General features: G+C 37.4%; 1 protein-coding gene across 4 annotated transcripts in view; it reads right to left on the reverse strand.

Annotated features, from left to right (window-relative positions):
• ARHGAP15 (Rho GTPase activating protein 15) overlaps positions 1-22,937 on the reverse strand; it is a 332,166-nt gene that overhangs the window by 266,679 nt on the left and 42,550 nt on the right. For all 4 annotated transcript variants that reach the window (XM_038182038.2, XM_072040669.1, XM_038182039.2 and 1 more), the window contains 4 exons: positions 16,997-17,071; positions 13,200-13,261; positions 7,559-7,646; positions 1,089-1,178 (listed from right to left, as the gene is read on the reverse strand). In XM_038182038.2, the coding sequence (XP_038037966.1) occupies positions 1,089-1,178; positions 7,559-7,646; positions 13,200-13,261; positions 16,997-17,071 (315 nt within the window). The remainder of the gene's footprint in view (positions 1-1,088; positions 1,179-7,558; positions 7,647-13,199; positions 13,262-16,996; positions 17,072-22,937) is intronic.

Here is a 22,937-nt window from a genome sequence, read left to right on the forward strand (position 1 = left end):
AAATATTGCATGTGCTTTGGAAAGATGTCTAGAAAAATAAACCTTGAAAAAATCTCTGTAACACCCAGTTGACCTGAATAGGTTTCTCCTCGATAAGCTGAGTACAGTCCCTTCGGGGGTTTTGTATGTGATGGTTAAACCCCAGACCCAGGCACAGTTGGTTCCTCCAGCACATTTCAGTTGGTGGTGATGCAAAAGGACTATCTGATAACTAACAATATCTTGACCCTGGCATGTTTGCTTCTGTGTCTCTCTTCCCTTCATAGTTTACGTTATTAAAAAAATCTTAGCGTTAGAATTCTGGGAAACAACTCAATTCATAAAGAATAATATGTTGATGTGGCTTGATGCAACTTTTAGTGAAACAAAAAAACCCTCTTTCTACTGATATTCATGGGAGCTGGATTATGTCCAAAAATTGAAAATGTTGCATTAAACTCTTTCAGCCTCCAGATCCTGGAATGTTAACCTTACAATAACACTCTTCTCATCCTTTCATCATCTAAGGCCTTGATCCTCCCTTTCAATTCAATGGGACTTAGATGTAGTAATTAAATAATATTATTTTCCATGAATGAATAGACCTGTGAGAAACATACATCTTTCTGTGCTGGCCCTGACAGAGGCAAGCTTTTACCATCTTCCCCTCCCCTCCCCGAAATGAACCTGGGTCATCACCGTCTGAGCACCCTGAACAGCAATAAAAATAAACAGAGTAACCGCACTGCGTTGGAGCAATGCTTGTGTAAGCAGTTTGAAGAAGTTGTGTTTATGGAAGTCCTTTAGGTCAAGATTCTAGGCCTGAACCCAAAGCAATTACCTACTAAGTTTTAAAAACAAATTGAATACAGAGCATTAATCAATAAATCAACAGGTTCTCAAGTGTTTGGGAGACTCAGTCATCAGAAATCCTTCCCTTGAAAAAATAGTAAACCGACGCTTGATAAAATGCTACACTCCTCTATCAGTAGGAAAAATGCTGTATTATATCAGTCTCTAGTTATTAAAATGAAGGAAATAAAACCTACCTCTTAGCTTAACAGATTCTACACTCAAACGAGCAATGAAATGCATGCGTTGCCTCTTACCTGAAAGACGTTCTTTCTGCTGGATTTCTCTGGGGTCCACTCAATCTGAGCACCACACAAATCCACACACTCAGGTTTATATCCTGGTTTCTGCAAAGAAAAAATTAACCATGAATATGACCTGATTTTCCACAAGTGGACAAGATCACATAAAATAAGAATAGGTCAAGTTCAAGTGAAAGATTATTGTAGTGCAGCTGCTGGTATTACCAAAGAGTTCATTACTCTCTTAGATAACCACTTCCCAGGTGTGTTACCTCAGAAATAAAGTTCTTACACTAAATACATAATTTTAAATATAGTTAGATGTTTTGCTTAAAAAAAGCAAATGTCTAATACACAGTAGATCAAAACACAAATGCATACACGTTGACCAGAATTTTTTAATTGCTTACTTTGCAAAACCTCGTGAAAAGCCACTGTGTTTCAAGATAATGTTTTGTGGGTTTTCCAACTGCAAATTGAAATTGATGCAGCTGGAAATGACAGAAACTAGACGAGAATCTACATCATCGTATCTGTAAGCCAAGCTATCTCCTTTCTCCACACGTACCATCATTTCCAGCTCTAAAAAAACTCAAAAAATAGAAAGCTTTGAGGGCATGTGTGACACCCAGAAAGCGCTCAACACTTAAGGCTAGCTCCACATAGTTTGCTACTTCGCGATGTCAGTCCACGCATCCCTGAGTGACATTGCTCTGTCTCCCCAGATCCTCCGTATGGATGCAAACAATTCAAAGAGCAGATTTTTTTGCCTGTACCATTTACGTTCCTGGGAGGTGGTGTAAAGCACAATAATCTTCAATTGCCATCTAAGCTCCTTCTCCAGGGACTTTGCCTGTGCAGCAGTTTTGGCAAAGCCCTTGTAGTCTGAAGTAGCCTTCATAGACTAGGTTGCTGCACATCTCAAAGAATAATAAAAATACTTCCATTAACAGTGTAAAGCACTAATAAGTCCCTTTTAGTAAAATTTGGAGTAATATCAACACAAGGTAATTAATCAGCTTGATGCATCTTTTTTTTTTTTTCTCCATTGTTCTTAAGACATTTTACCTTAAAAAAAAAATATATATATATATATAGGTGACTTAATAGAAATGACAGTGGCCAGTGCATCATTAAACAAATAATCAGCTTTCCAAAGATTGCTCACTGAATTTCTCTGATGTTGTTATTAAAGGACAAAAAAAGTGTGTGCTCTCCAGGGTGCTTTTGGATAGAAAAGGATCTATTTAGGATAAAAGAAGCAGAGTAAGAAATCCTGGTCAAGTAATTTGCAGCCATAGTTTCTGGCATCTTTCAGTACTGGAGTTGTAATTATGGCCTCCATTTGCCAAACCATAAAACTACCATGGTTCAGTTCTTCTCAAACTGACAGTCCAGCGTGTTTCTGTTCCTTTTCATTATTTTTTTTTAATACAAAAATGTTATTCAAAGCAGAAAGATGCTCTTGTGGCTAAACCACTGGAAGAGAAGGGTTTGGATTTTTTTTCCCCCAGCTCTGCCTTAGACTTCCTGTCTGGTCTCTGACAAGAGCTTAATCTTTCTGAATTCTAACAACAGATCAAAGCTGCAGTATTGATACTTGATTTTACAAAGGTGTTATGAAATTTAACGAGTTACTATTTGGAAGGCAAAAGTGGACAAGTTGTTTTTTTTTTTTTTGTTTTTTGTTTTTTTTTTTTGTTTTTTTTTTTTTAAAAAAAAAAGGATGATAAAAGGATGGTAAGGTTGAGTCTGCAGATACTTGAACATAAAGAAGGCAGCTTTACTCAATCAACAGAAAAAGTGGAGGCATTTTGGAAACACATAATGAGATGAAAAGAGGATGAAAAAACATAGACAAAGAACCTGGAAATAGTTTCTTGATAGGGAAGCATACTGGGTACGGAGTGTCTTCTTCTGGAAAACTGCTAAGGCATTTCACACTGACATGAGAAAAGCCATGGAAAGCACATCCACCATTGAAAGTTTTGCAGAAGGTGGAATGGTAAATTGTAGAGGACTTTAACATCTTTAATTTGCATGATTGTATAAAACTGCAGGTAGCTGTAGAAGTTGGAGTCTGTGCACTCAGGTGCACACACAGTTTGATTTCCTGTTGTAATCTGGAGCTGGTTTGCTGCTCAGATTCTGCAATAAGCAGAAGAAAAGGGTAAGGATGTGCACCTCCTTTTCCAGAAAGGATGGGATGCAACCTCAAGGTCTTGGAAAGATAAACCCACCTCTGCTACGTGCAAACAACTCAAAAACTTCTTTTTTGGTGAAATCAGCAATTCTGCCCAGAATAAGATGGGAGGTGTCTGTGAACACCTCATGAGGCTCAGGGGTATGATGTAGTATATAAAGCCTCTGATGAAAACTGCATACAAAACCATCCAGATCCTTCAGCGCTGGTTGAGTATGGTACCCTTCCTCAGCACTCAGGGAGCTCTGTGCAATGGGGTCTAATGACCCCTGCTTAAATCCATAGGGAACCGAGGAAAAACACCTAGAAATTCGTTCTGGCTTCAACACAGTCCTGCTACTTATTGTTTACTTTACCCAGAGATACTGCAGGAGAGGAAGCTAAGGTTAGCATGAAAGCCTGAGCACTCTGCGTCCTTGCTTTGTGTTTTGCAGTCAGAGCAATTATGTTATATCAGTGTTGTTGGAGGGGGTTATGCTGTAAATTGATACAAGTGTCTGCTGCAATGAAATCTTCCACAACATGAATATGGATTTCAGCAGCATTTTCACTCACTAAATTACTTTGCAGATGGGCTAATAACCTGAGGTTAAAATAACCTCTGTTGAATAAACTATCTCAGGGAATAAACAGACTAGTTTTTCTTGGTCAGAAAGGCCAACTGGTAATAGAATTTAATGCTGGTAAGAAAGAGTGGGGCTGTGATCTGTTTAGATCACAGTGTCCCTAATTTAAAATAAAAGGCAAGTTACATTCTTACGAGCACTAAAAATGCATCAAAAGCATGACCACAAATGATCAAGGCAGGAGCAAAAAGATACTAATTTAGCTATGTGGGATCCAAACTTGATTTTCAGCAATATTTGTAAACAAGCACATATTCTGAGACTTTCCTCTACATGCATTAATGATCATTATCTCTATTACTCATAATGAAACCAGATATTAGCACTACCTTCACAAGAAAGCTACGGATCCCAGTCTTTTCTGAGCAATTCAATAGGGAAGTTGTTGTTAGAGAAAGTCTGGTATCTACAGTTCTACAAAGGAACAGCAAAAACTGTTTTCAGATAGACTAGTTCTTTGAGTATAAATATTATGAGGGATTTGGGTAAATATAATTTTAAGTCACCTCTAAATGTTATCCTGTCATCAGAAGAGGTATAATTAGAATGTGCTTTCATTTTCCTCTCATTGCCTTTATTGTGAGATATCTTTCCTCTTATAATGATTCTGTCTTTTTTTAAAATTTTCACTTCATGTACAGCATTTAATAATTAATTATTAATGAATTAATATCTTTATAATACAAAGGATCATTAATCTTTTTGTTAAGTCACATCATTTTCCTGCTAACAATAAAAATGCTTTGTTATAATTCATACTATAGTGAATGAACATTGCCTCTATTACATTAATTAATGGTTGAGTTCCCCTTCTTCCAAAACAAACTAAAAGAAAAATCAGTAAATAAATGATTTCTAATGAAGCCTTTTTGTATTATTTCCCTTCCACTATCAACATTATATCTGGTTAAATGGTTTACAAAGGAAATAAACATTGCATTTGCTTTATCAGATGAGATCAACATGCCAGTTTAGCTTTTATATTTATATATATTTTTACATAACTGTGTGAAAATTCAGTTTAGGAAATAGGGTTCTGAGATTTCGAATAGTTAGCTACTGTTTTTTCTTCAAGTTTTTCATATTTTATTTACCATTGCATATAAGTTATATGCAATAGACAGAAAATTTAATTTGACTCACCTAGTGAACAATGAGTTCACATCCCCAGTGCTCAGATCTAGCATGGAATTAGAAATAAAAGCTTTGAACAATGAACAAAAAATAGGATTAATATATGTCTGTGTTCTTCCTAACACTAAACTGTACCCATAGGAGAGGTTTGGAGTTTGGTGTCTCGTCTGATCAGAAGAAACTCACACTAAAATGTGTAGGTGTTAGAACTGGGATAGCGAGAGTGGCAGAAAGAGACATGGGTCAAGCCAGAAAGGCTACAGGATGCATTGCCACTATACTAACGGGTTTGTTTATCATTTATATGAATTAGTCTTTTCTAAGAAAAATTATAAATAAATAAAAATATAGAAAAGTAGGGCTAAGAGGCAGTGATCTCACCAATTATGGGCACAGGTGATAGAGTGATGAAGTGAGACTTCAGGCAAAGGGACTAACTTACCAGAATATCCTTTCTTGCAACACATCTTAATTTTTTGAGTTAAACAATTGAGATCTTTAGAATTGGAATAGTTCAGGCAGGTCTACTTCAGTATCTAAACCCTTAAACAGCTACTGAGAATTTTACACATGTGGAGGAGTCCCAGAACAGAATCAAGCCTCCTGTGTGTTGAATTTCCACCAGTACATTTATCTGCTAGAATGTAGGTGAGGGCTCGCAGAGAGAGAGGGAGAGATTAAAAGGTAGTAGCAACCAGAGGAAACCGTGCAATCAGGCAGTCCTCCTCAATTAGCTAAGGTTTTTGTCCCAGTTAAAGTAGTGTACATTTTTACTGGTGTTGAAAACCTGAATATGCAAGGTGCTTCTAGAGCTGGGCTAAGCAGCCCGTGTCCACACTGGATGAATTAGAGCCAAGTGGCTCACAACTGCATTGCATCATATCCTTCAGATGAGTACCAAAGACATTTTGCAAGAGCTCTCCTCCTCCTCCGTCTAACTTGACCATAATGATTTCTCCTCTGTCATTATATTAGGCTCTTTGCTTTTATATGCCTTCTGAAAAGACAAGAACATTTCCTCAAAATTGCCCCTTTGGCAGCTTCCAACTTGCATTGCCCAGAGGAGGAACATATTCTGGAGTTTGTTACTTGAATGCAACTTGAGCATAACATGCATTAATTTCCGAAATACATTGGTTCAATGACAGCAACACCCATCCAGCAGACAGAAGCACAAGACAGCTACCAGATTTTGAAAAAAAATATTAATTCATGTTATACTGTTTTAATGGCTTCAGAAAAATATTTTCCAGCTGTACTGGCAACAACACAAGCAGAAAGTGTCAGATTTCATCTTTTACTTATTTTTATTGTTTCATCCTTCATCTTTGCTACAACCCTCACCTTTCCAAAAAAAGTAAGGTATGCAAAGGTGCTCTTTAAAGCTGATTTTATAGCAAGCAATATTGGTTTATCAAGAACATATACAAAAAAAAATGGGGGGGGGGGTATCACCTGCCATGGAAAAAAATAGCTTATTGTTTGTGACTTCTGCCAAAGAGAGCACCTTTGTGGCCACCCATCACTCCAATGAGATATGGCAGGTTTGATCAGGCCTTGAGAGCCTTTCACAATAGGGCTTTGTCAAACCTGTCCCTTTGCTGCCCACAGTGTCATACATTTACCAAAATCCCCTTTTGTTGCCCACATTCAGGTTCATAGGCTCAAACTCTGCAGTAACTAGCACTGAAGGGATACATGCCATTATTGCTTGCGCAATGTAGCTGTCACATCTCCGAAGACTAAGATCAGTGGTGTTTCCTTGGGGCACAATAAAGAGGTACTGCAAATTTCACTTTGTAGTAACTACAGGCTACAGAAATTGCATTAGCTGCATTAGATGGAGTCATAGAAATATTCAGGAAGGTTAGCGGGGTATGGTAGATGTCACATTTATACTACGATAAAAAATCACTTTGCTAACTTACAGTGTTTTCTGCTTTGGTAACACCCTATATTAAGGTGCCATTTATAAATAATTTATTATTATTTATTAATGTATAAGCCACTTTATAGGATGGTAGATAACAACTTAAATTCATGTATTAAAGATGCACATACATGGTTTAATACAATTTACATCTCACAATATCCTTTGCAACAGATTCTCATCGCATCATCTGTTAAGCATTTATTACTAATGCATTTTATAACATACTTTATAATACATTATTTGAGGAAGTAGCTGCATTTAGTGATCATTTTCATAAATAAGAATAAAGCATTTATAAATGGCACCTTAATTTAAAGTGTTACCTTTGCATTACTGGATAGTCACTCACCATTTGTCTCACTTTGCAATTATTCTCAAAATGCACCTCTTAATAAAGGACATTCTAAGTCCTATTTCTTCTCATACCCTACATCTGATTAAAAGTTTATCAAGGCATTTTCCTTTAGTTGCTTTCCAGTCTTTGAAGGTTGCCAGCTCAGCTGGAACTTGCCTTATTTTAACAGCAAAGTTTTTATACTGAAGTAAAAGTTGCAAAGAAGCTGACTGTATTGGATTGTTGATTGCTTACCAGGTTGGCCAGTGCCGGCTGTTTGGATTCTTTGTAGAATTCCATTTTCCGAGCAGTAAGGACAATCCAGGACGTGGACCAGTTTTTCCTTTAAAAAAAAAATAAATATATACATTAGCAAGATAGAAGATATTCCATGTGTAGACTAGTTTTTAACTATTTCACGTCAGAAACACAAGTGATCTAAACTCAGTATTGGCAACAATTTTCCACCAATATTGATGGAGTTACACTATCCTAATTATGGTGTGAATGTGACCTGAGAACAAAGCTTGAAGGCCTTCTTTCCCCTCATTCCTATTTTAAAGACTCTCTGTTCTCCTTTTCCACCAAGATGCCTTAACTACAGCAAAACAGTGGGATTATTCACACATGCTTAATGTTCACATATGCTTAGAGTACTCCAATAGCTACTACCCTTCTGGTAACTAGTATTTAAAATGGAACCAAGAAGGAAAAACTAAAGATAATATAATTTCAATCTGACTACAGAGAGCTCAAAAAAGGGTCTATTCTGGAAGTTCCCAAATAGCTTCTCCTTTCTCAGAGCAACAACAACAAAAATACAGGAGAGAAAAAGAGAAGAATAAAATTTCAGAGAGGGTTAAGTTTTCATAAAACATCAGAAGTTCACAGTATAACCTTAAAGCACTGGCAAACTGCAGGGGCCAGGGAGAAGAAACCAAAATACACACAGATATGTGAAACAGTGTGCTCCTGCACAGAAGAACATAACAATCAACAATCAGAAGGAAATGATATTATAGATATTACACATAACGTGGTGTTTCGAATCACCACATAAACAAATGGATCTGGTCTAACAGAAAAGAAAAAAATTGATACTTTCATCTAAAAATATTTGACTGATTTTGGGATCATAGCATTTGATAGTTACAAAAATATTCATAACCCCAGTTTAATTTCTTTATGTAAATGCAAATCACAAATCTGAACATTTTGGAACAGACCTGAGCATGTGTGTAACAAACAGGCTGCTTCACACATAAGTTGTGGTTCCTTAAAAGGAGGGAGCTGCCTATAAGGACACCGTGGGCGCATGGAGCTGTTAGAAACCCTTTTTCCTCATTCTTCTCTTTCCTAACTCTTCGAGCTTTCACTATATAAGTATCCCTAAGCAACTCAAACACATTCATTTTTAATTCTAGCAAAACCTGGCTTTAAGTTTAAAAGCCTGCCAGTCTTATTTGGGATGCTCACTTCCAGATCCACCTCAAAGCTCCACTGAACTCAATATCCCATCAAACCGCACATCAGGCATAATATTAGGCTACTTGTCTTTTAATGACCTTCCTGTTTAACACGAAGAAGCATAACCAATGCTACAGATGAAGTCCTGATAACACTGACATTAGCAGAAGAACTTGTGCTCACCTCAGCGTGAGCACACTAAAATCATCCCTTAAAATACAGCCGACAAGTGGCAACAGTAGGGAAAAACAAAAACAAAAAACACCTAAGTGAAAGAAATAAATGAGTTTGAAGAAAATAGGATAGCAGTTTTAATGCTATGTTAATGGAGACAAAAATAAAGAGACAGAGCGAAAGAGGCAAAGAGTATAATTTTAGAAAAGTGTTTGACCAGAACTGGGAAAACTCCCCCACTGTTTTTCAGTCACTGAAATTTTCAGCTAAATTTACTGTAACTATAAAGCTGTATCCTTAGCTAAGGTGAACTATGTTTGTATCTAAGGATTGTGCATGTTGGAACTGAGAACAATGCAACTTCAGCTAATTGGTTTTCACAGTATCCTTGTGAAATGAGTGCTATAGCTATGATCACCATCGAGTTGGTGAGTACCAGCTGCCTATTGGTAAGCACAGCCTCGGTTCTTTAATCCCCACCCCAAGGTCTCTTCACTGACAGAGGCCTAAGTGGCCAAGCATGCCATGTGCTGCTTTATACAGATTTTCATATGAGTTGGATATCCTGGATAAATATGGATTACTGAAGGATTTAAAATCCTTAGTACAGAGCTTAGATTCAGTACCCAACTTACACCAAATGCTTAACTTAGGTTATGGAGAGGAAGGTTTCAAGGTCACCACTCCTTCTACTAGACAGAACACTGCTTGCTCCAGCTATTTGTGGGGCAGGTTTTTCTAGCTGAGAAATAAAAACCAACAACTGTTTTGAGGCCCCAGACTTGCATGCAAACTTCTTAAAGATTTAAGTTTCTGATCAAGCTGGGAAGTTTGCCAAAACATTAAAAGATTTCACGTCAACCTAGATCCCATTCAAGAACAACACGGCTCTATGTATGGTTTTGAAACAAGGAGTTAACAATAAAGAACTAAAAAGTCAGTGGTAGGCATGCTAAGTGAGGAGCAGAGCGCAGCCCCTGCCTCCAGCTGCTCTGACCCAGCCCTGCTCCCGCTATGCCCCAGCCATGTGGCTGGGACCCGGGGCTTCTACCTCCTGGGTAAGGGGATGTGGCTGCTGCTTTCCCCTTTGCAGGCACAAGTATTGGGGCTGAGCATGTATCTATCTCTGAGACGCACAGATAGAGCCAGGACACTGACATGCAGCCACACACGATGGCACAGCCAAGGGCTCTGTACCCACCTCACAGGCCTCCCACTTGCATGCTGGCCCAGCCTGAAGTTTGCTGCAGACGCAGCGATCACAGGCTTGTCTTCCCTTATGCACACTGCATTCACAAGTCCCCCTGCGCCCCTAACATGGATCCCCCCATCCTCCTCATGCCCCAGCGCAGGCAGTTCTTAGGACCCCACTGGCTCCAGTGTCTGGCACATGCCCCTCAGAAATCCACACCCTGGCCTGGCACCAGTATCTGGCACCTACTTCATTCACACCAGTCCCCACCAGCAGCTGGTGCCCCGGGCTCAAAGTCTGTAGGACCCCTTCAGATCCAAATAGCTACTGCCCCTCCAGCTACTGACATTGGGACCCCACTGGCTCCAGCAGCTGGCACCCATTTCACTCTCTCACACACACACGGGTCATGCCAGGAGCTGGCACATAGTCCTTCTGCACGCATACACATGGAAGAGTGAGTTGAGAAAACATTTAATGAGAAAATATAAGAAGGTCAGACAGACAATGATGATCAGCCACAGAGCTTGGCCAAAGAAGCATACTGGCAGGACATGTTTGACATGCAACCAGCCCTTTTATTTTATTTTATTTTCCTTCCCTAGAATTGTATGTTGCATCATAGAACATCTCAAGTTGGAACGGAACCACAAGGATCACTGCATCTACCTATCCCCACCTTTTTTTTTTTTTTTTCCTTCTGTTCTCCCTTTTCCTATACACTCCTGTGGGTTTACAGAGCTCTGCATTTTCTTGTACCCTCCCAGGCTGGGGCCTCTTGGTTCACATCTTGTTGGCTATGGGCTCCACCTAGATCTTCCTGCAAGTGGCACCACCTGTAGTTTGATGACCCCTCAATCAGCGTGACTTTCTTGTTCCAGCATTTTGTTTATTGTTCTTCTTTCTTTTATCATAATAATCCCAAGATCCTCACTTGGGAAACCTGCTTGAATCAACACTCCAAGATGCAATTTCTTCCCTGATCAATTAGTACAAATGAATAAATGACCTTTTTTTTTTTTTTTTTCTTTTCTTCTCCTCCCCCCCACTCATTGTCTTTTAACTTAAAAGTACTCAACCAGATAACATTGTTGGAATAAATATGCCCTCTTCAGACTCAGTTCCCATCAGCACCTCCCTTTCTTATTACCCCCAGTTGCATTGGAAAAGGTCCTTGACCTTGATCTTACAGGAGCAAACACTCCTTCTACATAATCTTACAAAGTATTTTATTTTATTATTATTATTTTTTAAAAAATTGTTAGGTAAGATTTTTTATCTAAGCTTCATTCTGAATCTTAAGGGATGAATACTTTAATTCCATCAGGGTTAAGGAAATTAAGAGAATACTAAGAAAATGCATCTGAATTCACCACAGTATCTGTAAGAAGATTTTTTTTCTCTAAGCTCATGTTCTCTGGTCCTTTTAAACTACAGTTGTTACATTTTAAAAATGACATTTTGAAATCAAATCAGATTGTATAAGATTGTCCATACAGTCATTAATTAGATCTAAAAGAAACAAACAAACAAACAAACATGCCATAGTGTATTGGTTTCTGTACAGTTGGGAACACCGTATTTCATGGGATACATGCAGTGACCTTTAAGTTCTGTAGAAAAGTCCATTCACAACATTTTAGTTTTTGCCATGTGGCAGCAAGATTGTTCAAGAAGTCACTTCCAGTCAATGAACAGCAAGTTTAGGTAAGTGAAAAAAGGAGCCAGATAAAACGTGCATGAAGTAGATAAGGCACTGCTATCCATGCGTGGTCTGTATAAATACTAGTATTCAGAGAAGACTCAGCTGGAATCAACAAGCACATTGCATGAATCCATCTATTACTGTGACATTAAAATTATTGTTGAAACAGAGTCAGACAGCTCCTGAAATATGAAATCCGACCATGCAGATACTGAAACGCATCCAACACGAGAGCTGCTGGTACATTTGCATTCTGTCAAACGAACACCTGATGGCAGCACATTATAGCTTCACTGGTGCTCACGATTTTCTCAGTCTATTCAAAAATATAAGACGGTTCAGTACTATTTAAAAGCTCAAGTAGCCAAGCTAGGCTGCCTCTTCCCTGTGCCCACAGTGTTCAAGGGAAAGCCATAGGGATGCCTTGCGCTCAAGTTCCCCATATGCACTAGCTCTCGCCAGGAAGATGAAACCCCTTCCCAGTCTAGGCACATTCACAGATCATGCCCAGCCTATGCGGACCCTGCTGAAGCTTTGCCCAGTGCTCCAAGAGGGGAACAGAGTAATACTGGCTTCAATGCCTTTTCCAAACATCCAAGTGACACCAGTCACTGATGCACTGCCAGCTGCAGGGTACCCAGCTATAGAAGATTCAGCCAAGTGTGGACGATGTTCTAGTTTCAAGTGAAATGCTGGTCTAGGTTACAGACTATTTTTTCAGTTTACTTATTTTTCCTAGGTTCCATACTGTTTAGTGCTATATAGGTATGAAAATTTATTTCTCCAGGCAGAACACTTAATATTTCACATTATTCTCTCACTCCCATTGGTAATGAACAGTACCCATCACATCATTGCTTCCACTTTACAGGTACCTAGACTCAGAAAATGATAGCAAATCCTTCCATAAATAGTTAATATTCACATTGCTTTCAGCAGAAATAGTGTTAAAAGTGAGTAAATGCTGACTGCTTTTGATAATCTTGCCTATGCATCTCTGTAGCATCACCACAAGGCAGGTTCCTATCCTTGACCCCTCAAGCACACACTCAGGACCTAAAATTTTCCCACTGGAAAATGTATTAGTTTGTGTGGTGCCCTATGGCTGTCCCTAATGTGCATATAACATATAATATAGAGGCTAACATTAACACGTGTTCATTGCCTGCAATCAGCCTGTTAGCTGCTGTTGCTTGCTTTCTGGGACTGTAAACTCCAAAAGCTTGTTTCAGTATTAATCATACATTGGAATAATACTGAAACAGTGTCATTTAAGCTATAAGCTGCTATCATATCTATACATGCTTAGTGGATATGTGTTTACAATGGATAATTTCTGTAACATTCACATATAGTACCTTAATTTCTTGCCACCATCTGCTATTTTAGCTTTTAGAAGATATCCTTCTTTCTCCACTACCTGCAAGAAAAGAAACCAACATATCATTTATTCAGGCAAATGTATACATTTAGTCAGTACATACGTAAGAGTCTGCACCTGGCTAATCTAGTATGGGGACATTTTATCATGAATTCTTAGTTTAGTCACCTATTTTTTCTGTAGCAGTCAGTTCTTTTGAAAATATGCAAACAACATTTAAAGTCAATTAGTATGCATAATTAACCTGGAAAAAAGCCCATAATAATACTCTATTTGTTGAGTTAGCAGAAACTTATATTAATGCAAGTAAAGTTTCTAGCTATAAGTAAAAAATAAATTAATTTAAAATGTATTTTAAGTAAATTATGTCATTTCATATATTGAGTTGCAGGAGTTCATGTTTCCTTAATAGCTATGAAGGGCACGCTGCATTTTTGTAAAAACTTCTTGATCCTTATAGTCTAAAGAGAATCCTGGTTAGGGGTAACCAATGTTAGAGCAACACCAAATCTGTGTATAACAGGAAAAGTCACATTGCCTTCGTAGGTGCCACATTTTGCTTTGAGTCAATACTAAATCAAGGCTCATGCAAGATGCTAGAAGGCATCGTGCTTTTAAGTGGTGCTGTCTTTCAGATGAGCTATGGTATTGAGGCTCTCACCCCTTGCAGCCCTTAAAAGGTCACACTTCACTGGAGTGTGTGCATCCGTGTGCAGGGAAAACTTGTCTTCAAGTTTCCAGCTGAACTAAATGATCTCATGCTATAATGCAGAAAACCAAATTGAGTGGTTTGTCAATTCTCAGCATACAATCTGAAACTGGAATTATAAACAAAGGAAAGCACAGCTGTGACGTACGTTTTCCAAAATACATCCAGAAAGGCAAAGCCCATAGCTATTACCTACACAAAAGCAGTATGTAATATTGGCAGTCTGATATCACCTTTGTAGATCCCCTACTCTGCTGCTGCTGTTTCTGAAACTGCCCCCTTTGCTGTGGTGTCAAAACAGGATACAGACTCTGCTGATATACATGAGGCCGCAGCACCAGATTGTACGCTATCAATGTTACATTTGAGTTTTGGAATACTAGAAGTGAATCCTAGGCTTGCTCTTTGTTTTTGTTTCTCCTTTTCAATTTATGGCCCTCTGAAGTTCTGCACAGACTTTTCTTAGGCCGGCAGGAATAAGGGACGCTGGGTCAGACTCATGGTTCTGTGTGATCTGTCAGAACATTCCTTATGAAGCTGTGATATAGGATTTGGGGGGATACTATGTAAATTTGTATCAAGAAAGAAAAAAGGGGGGTCTTCAACTAGCCCCACTGACCAGGCATTAGATCATCATGTCTCAGTACCTACGGAAGTCCCAGTTGTGTCAATAAAGGAAAAAGAGAACTCATGTTTTGAAACACCTCAGTGTTTCAAAAAGAACAATCATGATTCAGGGTGGGCATGTTTTCCCTGAAACACTGCTGAGTCAGTACCTCACTGGGACATTAGTAATTCCACATCAATTTTGTCACAATATGATTTTGCAACAATTTCAATAGACTTGTTGCCATTTGCAAAGCTATTAAATGGCAATAAAACATTTTGACATGCAACATAAGGATTCTTAAATCAAACATACCTGTTATTTTAGTTATATGAAATAGTGTCATATGTTTAACTATTGCCATAGATTTTGTCTGTTACTTCTATGTAAAATGTAATGAAATATATACTGTGTACTTATCTGTTTGTACCTTTGAGGAGGTCTGTGGACTATGATTTAGGTGACATTCTCAGATGTGCACACAGGGATTAGTGTGTGCATTTTCTATAATTTGTACTTATCTCATGCAAATTCCTGTCATGCATATCATTGCCATAGAAAACCCAGGAACTATATAGGGATTATTGTGCAGAGTCGTGGCACTATTTATCTAGTGATGGATGGGTGAATTATTAGAGCTAAAATAAGACTTAATCCCCAACTCCACCTACATTTTTATTTTTATTTTTTTATTATTTTAAATCAAACTTACTTTACATCTTTGGAAATTTTTCTTTCCTTTCTAACCCTTCATTTTCATAGCATAAAACTGGTGTTTGGCCAGGGCCAGGGATGCCAAATAACATATGAGAAAGGTTATTCTTTTAATATTTCTATCCATCTGGAAACAGAAATTGGGAGGAGCATTGGCTATCCATTCAAGCTGTTGATTGCTTCTCTGAATCAGACCCAAAAATCTCATCCTTTCAAAGTTTACCAACACCCTTCCCAGACTGTTATTTTAACCAATCCAAAACTAAAGGCAAATGTGATTTTCAACATTGGATTTGAATTACCTCTATTCTCACATTTTGGAAAGTTAAAAATTGGATATGTTTCCAGATGAAAATGTTGCTGTTTAGTCATATTTTCCTCAAGAATATCAAATCCAGTAACAAATGTTGGGTATATAAAATATCCTGCTTTAAATTTTGTACCTCAGATCCATCCTTTGTTCTAAATTAAACAGCTCAAAACTGAGGAGCTAGAAATACAAGATATTCATGAGACCTCTCAGGTTAAACAAAGTAACTTTACATATATTGGTTTTATTGAACTAGCATAGGTGCTGTCTCTAAGAAAATAAGGGTCTTAATATTTTCGATAATGTACGCAGAGTTCTCTGTAATTAGCATACAGTGGAATTATATATATGGAATATATGGAATTATAAAACAACTTTATCACTAAGACAAATAAAAAGATTTCAAGGATGGCCCCAATATTTATATAAACTCTGTTTGGGAAGCTATATTTTCCTTGTTCAACATCTGTTAATAGCCCCTTTTCTGTAGTACCGATTTTGTAGGAAATACTTCCAAGACAGCTGAGAATCTACTTTCAATCCTTGTGCAAAGGGGTGATATTAGATTTAAAAGGTTACCAAATATATCTTAATGATATTCTTCGTTGTTTCTGTCTCAATAAATATCATCATTTGTTAAGCTGTTGCCCCTCCTGCACCTTATCTACATATGGAAGGTTAAGAAAATGACCCCAAACGCCCTGCCCTGAAAGGATTAGAATAAAAATAAGGAAATGGAATACATATATAATTTAGAAAAAATATGTATATGTATGTAATAGAAAATATGTATACAAAAAAGTATGTATAGGTAAATATTTGAGTTTCTATTTAAGTAAAATAAAACAACACTCACATGTACTAACAGCATTAGGAACAATGTAAAAAATAATAATTATCACAAAATCACATACAGGTTCCATAGTTTTCTTAATTAGAGGAATGACAAGCTTATGAACCTATGTAATCCTGAAAAGTTCATATAAGTACTTTTTTGATTAACCTGTATTTGAATATTTTAATAGTACTAATAAATAAACCAGTATCCTTCTACACTATTCCCCTTAAATTCTTAGTGTCATTAATATTGTGTTAAATGTAATGCTCACTTTTATTTATAAGGTTTAATATTAGTGTTAAAAACAGCTTCATACGGACAAAGACATGCTCACATTCCTTTATACTGAGTATTAATACTGATGAAATATCAATCTACTACAACCAAGTTAACAGCAAAGTCAAGCCATACAAATTGCTTTGTATCTTCTAATTTTTTTCTTTTTATTGATTAATCAAAATCCCTCAAATCCCTTAACATCTTGAGGCATCCAAAGACTCATGTATTTATTCTTTAGTAATGCATGTGTAACATTTACATTAAAAACATTTAAAATAACAAGAGTGATTTATTAGTTGGATAGAGCAATTGCTTACCGTGTGGTCCTGTGTACTAATGATGTCTGCAAGCGTTAAGTTATGTTGGGAATGATTTCTTCTGTGACGATTTACCTAATAAATAAATAAATAAAAATTAAGAAAGCAAGGATTTATTTTCCAAGAAGATTCAAATAGATACGGGTGAAGATGGACCAACAAATATAATTACTGGTGCATGTACTGGATGCAGTTTTGGAAAGTTGGCTTCTTTTAGTACTGCTTTTCTGTGAAAACTTTTCTGTGTTCCCTTAAGCCCTGGCTATCAGAAATACACAGCAACTAAACCCTAAAGATCTAAATGGGCTTCTTTCTGATGCGACATTAGCAAATTAAGCTAAAACTTAACCAATAGATAAAAATCTTTTGAAATTATGACTTCTTAAAAATACATCAAGAATCTCAACAGCTATGTAACTGGTTAGATGTTTTTATACCCATTTTACAGAAAAGAGAAAGATACTTATAACTTCAAGACCATCAAACAAGTTTCTAAAGAAACTAGAGACAAATGCGTGGATAAGCACCAAATATATCTGTTATGCTTTGATGTCTGTAAAGACTATTTCTAAACACTCCATGACTGGGAGGCTGCAGCAATATTGGGTTCTGATTCTATAACTGTTCCCAAGGGCTAAGTCCTCGATTTCCTCAAGTTCCCTCTTTTCCAAGAAAAACCTGGGATAGTTACCTGTGACTCAACTCTATTAAGATTAAATAAAAGATACATAACAAATCAAGGGTTTTGCAGAACTGAACAGCATTTTACAAATATACAGGAAAGAATACCAAAAAATATATGCATACCAAAAAGGTGGGTATTTTTTTTTTCAAAACTTTTACTGTTTAAATTTGGTGTTACTCAAGAATAAAATATTTTGGGGTCTAGATTCTGTAAAATTCAGTGATGTTCTCATCTTTTAACTGAGGTCAAAAAGCAAACAACAAAATATGGTTTTGACTAGTTTTCACTGTATTCATCATAATGCATTCTCTTTTTCTCTATTAAAACAGAGTTAACTGAGAGTCATAATGTATTCTGTTTATATTTAACTGTCTGAATATAGAAAATGTTCTTAATTAATCCAGAGGGCCACGCTCAAAAAACAGTTAAACATATTATGATCCCATATTTTTTCTCCACACATTGCTTTCATGTTTATTTGTAAGCACTAACATTTTTAAGCCTTGAAATCTATATCCTAGATATTGCTCCACTCTCCTAGTCAGAGCTAATGAGCTTAATGAATTACCAGTTCTAAATTTAATACAAACATTTCAAAGAAAGAGATAAAACATTCTTCACAATTCAAAAGTTTCTCTGACCTATTTATGAAGAATATCACTTAACAATTTCATTAAGGGTGAGTAACAGCTGGTGACATGGCTGTGTCCTAAAGTGTTTTTCTCTCTTAATATTCTGCATCTTAAGCAATCGAGCTTTCATAAGAAATACTTTAGTTAGTGGCAGTACCTCCTTTGGGGAGAAAAAAAATGTCAGACCACATTTTCTGTATTTTGCAATCTTGTTTTCAGGAGTGTCATGTTCCTGTTTTATTAGCATGTAGGGTAAACAAGAATGATTTGCTGATGCTATTGAGAGAACTTCTAAGATTACAGTCTTTCCATTTAGATTTTGGATGGAACTTAATATTAATGCAAGCAGAGGCATGTATATAAATTCAAAATAAATTAATTCAATTTATCTTTTTCTTTATCTTTACTATCCAACAACTCAAAGTCCTATGGTGCACAAGACATATAACTAAACTATTCAGGTCTAGATCATAGGAAATGTTTCTTACCCAGATCCCCCACTCTTATTATTCTTTAACATACAGCAGAGCAGATTGCCCAATGATGCTTTCTGAAATATATTCTTCACTCATCCAAATTAAATAACAAGACACACTACTACTCCACAGCATCTATTTTAACATTTAGTTGCTATCTCCAGGAATTGTACTCATCTACTGGGGGCCCTGTGCATCTTTGTGAAGCGTACAGCACTGATCAGAGCTTTTGGTCTGGTCTTAGATTCAGCGTTCAGAGCATTAGCAAAAGAAATGCTCACATTTGATACATGCTAGAAATAATACCGGAGGCACTAAACCCATCCACGACCAAGTGAAGAAGGGAGACAGTAAAATGCACTGTTTTAGTAGCACTAGTTATTCATAGTAGTATAATAAAAAGACAATAGAAAGATTTCCAGGAAATAAAAATGTAGAGGAAAAAAAAAAAAGGATTAAATTCCAGGTATAGATGACATGATGTGCCAACCTCTTTGCTATCTGCAAAGCAGAAACTTTAAGGAAAACTTCATATGTACAATAAGAATAGGCCTCTTACCTGATCATTTAATGTGATACTTTTGCAATTTTTCTAGAGTGGGGAATATTTCCCTTACAGTGCAAAAATGAAAGAAATTCCTTTGTAACCCAGGAGCAAGTATTCTAACTTTATGCAAGAAAGTCCTGAAGCTCTTACTGAAACAACCAAATGCCACAGCTACATAAGCCAATCCATACACAATCCATAAGCTATATAAGCTCTCTTGAAAAAATAAATAAATAAATAAATATATATATATATATATTATATCCATATATATATATGGATAAAAGTGGAATTAATGGAAGCATCAAATAAATTCTTACTCATTTCTACCAGCCTCTTAGTTTAGGAATGAAAGTTCTGAAAAACTGAATCAAAACGGCTTGAAAAAAAATCAAAATTCTTTAATAAGATGGATTTTATAAAATTAAATCAGGCCTTACACAAATTTGTTCATAAATATATTTTACAGATACTACTGAATGAGATATCTGTATCACTTCTTTTATGCAAATATTCATTCCAATTTTAAAATGTTCTTAGCCAGAGAGCCTGGGTAACAGTACTCACATTTCTTCATAACTCTTCAGTTTTCCTTTGTTTTTGAAAAAAAAAAAAAAAAAAAAAAAAAAAAAAAGTAACAATTTTCAGTGGTATATTTTTGAGTTACTCAAGTATTCAAAGGAAAGCCTGGATTGATTTCATTCTTTCCTGCAGTTTTTAATAAGTAGACTATAAAGGAGATGTTTTGACAATTTTTTTCCCTATATATCTCCATTCGATTACCCTAATAAACTGAAGCAAAACGTAAATAACAAGTGTCACAAGTCCTCTACCTCACCTCCCAGGGTATGATGAAAGGCAGAGATTTACAGGAGAAGTTCGTGAGATCCCTTTTTGGGAAAGGCAGCTTATCAGCAGTTTTCTGATTTGATGAACATTCTTCAGTCAGCAACAATGTCACCTGCAGCATTAAAAATCCACTCTGCGAGCGCTTGCAAGTCTGTGGGCAAGTCTGGTTTTGTTAAATTCAGCCTCAGCAGCCCCCCCCTTCACTTAGCTAAAGGGTATCCATCTCCTACCAGAGTTATTCCAGCATCTAAGCATTAATCCGTCATCATACTTCCTACAAAGGCAAAGCCTCCATTACATATGCCTGGTATTCCAGTGAGAAGGGACAACCATCTGACAACTGCTATTTTAACATTAATGAAGTAATATACCATAACCTGATGTCCAATTTCATTTCTGTGTTCCCATTTGTTCTTTAAATTCTCCCTCTTTTTTGGGGAATTCGTCACCACTAACTCATTTCTAGTCCCTTCAAATAGTGCGGTGTTGATTTAAAGAGAGACTTAGAGGACTGATTTGGATTTTATTTCCCATTACAAGCATATTTCTGACCTAATTCATCTAGTCACTGAGAAGCAGCATACTTCTTTCTGATTTCAACCAAACCTAACAAAACCAACTGACATTTCTCAAAAGGTCCAGGCAGACTGCTGCCATGCAATCTATAGACAGTGGATTATTTCCTGAAACATCACTCTGAGTTCACTTTTATCCCTAAATAATTAAGGTAATTGTAAGACCTTCCTAGGTGGCTTCCAAGGTTAGTGAATAAATTATTAGCCATAGATTATATACCCACAAATCAACCTGTCAACTCAGAAAACTGTAGTTTTCTCAGTCACCTGGTGCAGCAGAGCTCTGCTTTGGATGAGGAACTCTGGGTTGACATGTGGTTGTCTCCATTAGCTGCCCTACTTCTCCACCAAGAAGAAGGTTCTCATGGAAGTCTTTGTCAGAACTCTACCAAAAAATCACCACTTTGACCTTTCTTCTTAGGGGTCTAACTATTGTTTTGTTTCATCCTACCCACACTGCAATCACCCACTATGGAGATACTTTTACAAATACCCCAAAAAAGAGAGAAAGCCCCTACTGTCAAGAACTTGCTCCTGCATGTTGCTCAGCTCTGGACTTAATCCAGCAAAGCACTCTCCAATGCACTTAAGTGTTTCTCTGGATCAGGGCCAGAACACTCAATTCTTTATAGGATCGAACTTACTGGTGGCAGCTTGAAAGTTTGCAATAAAAGTACAAACTAGTCACATAAACTTTTGTGAAAACCATTCCCTCAACAGAGAAGGAGGGGTGATACCTGATTTAGTGATGCCTGTGGTCATTTCATTCCTTGTCACTCTGATATGGCAGTGACAGCTCATAATTGCTTAGATAGAGAAACTTAAAAATCTATTATAGCATTTCTTAATAGCCTCATCTCTTGAAAGACACCTTGACTATAGCAACAGAAAGGAAAACCTTGTAACATTTCACTCACTGCTGTGCTCCAAGCAATTTGCTTTAAAGAGCCAGTCTTAAGCAGTATGGCAACTCCATCACTATCTACACAAATTATTTGGAAACAACTCTGATATGGTAAAGTTTCTCTTATGCTCTGAAAGGCATTGAGAAAACCCCATGAGGCTTCCCACTCAGAGATGCTCCTTTGTCATCTCAGCAGGCTAGAGTTTTTGGCCCATCCTCAAGAAAAGGAGGCAGTCAGGAAGCAGCGGGGACAGTCCCCTTCCCACCCAGCTCTCAGTGCCTTGCAGCCACGCAGTAGTTCTGTGGAAGACTCCATTCAGACTCAGGGGAAGCTCCCTGTGTTCCAGGAGCTCCTTGCCTACAGCTGCGGCCACCGGTGCTCCTCGCTTGCTCCAGAGCCCTCCCACCACTGTCCGCCAGAGGCTGACTTTAGAGCCACTGTAGGAGTTTTTCTTCTTACTTGTCCAAAGAGATTTCTTCAGAAGTAGTTGAGACTACAAGGCAGTATAACACGATGTTAGCATGCTCTGCTTTTTTTTTTTTTTTTTTTTTTTTTTTAAAATGAGGCTTGCAGGGAGATAGAGGCATAAAGTGCAGTTTCAGTCCTGTCCCCACCAGCCTTCTTTCCTCTCCCTCCCCACCCCCAAGTCCCCGAAATCTCATTACTACGCAGGTGACCGAATGCTTTCCTCAGAAATAGGAACTTGCATGGATGGAGCCTTTGTGCGCTGGCTACAGACCAGATAATCTCTCTATGCATCATTTAATAAGAAAACCACTTCACAGTCCTTACAGGCTTGAGTTTGTTACATATGACATGCTCTCAGCAGAATCTGCAGACTGAAGTCAGTGGGGAAAAAAAAAAATGAAAAAGAAAAAGCAGGATTGTGTTGCGTTCCCTCTGCATGTCTCCCTTTGAGCACACTGCCCTCTATATTCAGTTCAGATCTCCAGAGTCCGTGAAAATAATGATAATGGTTTTGCTTCCCTTGACCTCTTGCTCTCTTATAAATCAGAATCCTATAGACCTTTCCCACAGCGTGAGGGTCCTCCTTCCTACTGCAGCCTGTGAAGGTAGGTATTTTATATCAAGGCAATTTAATCACGTGGGAGTGCTCTCTGGCTTCAGAAGTCACTGTAGACAAGTGCCACAGTGCTTTTTGTGGGGAAACATCTCAATTTATTCAGAGGCTTCATTCATGAAATAAGAGAAAAATTGTTATTCAGATTCTGGTTTAAATTTCAGCTGGTGTTAGGATGAACTTCGTGATCA

This window comes from Anas platyrhynchos, chromosome 7 (genome assembly GCF_047663525.1).
Source record: "Anas platyrhynchos isolate ZD024472 breed Pekin duck chromosome 7, IASCAAS_PekinDuck_T2T, whole genome shotgun sequence".
Lineage (NCBI taxonomy): Eukaryota > Metazoa > Chordata > Aves > Anseriformes > Anatidae > Anas > Anas platyrhynchos.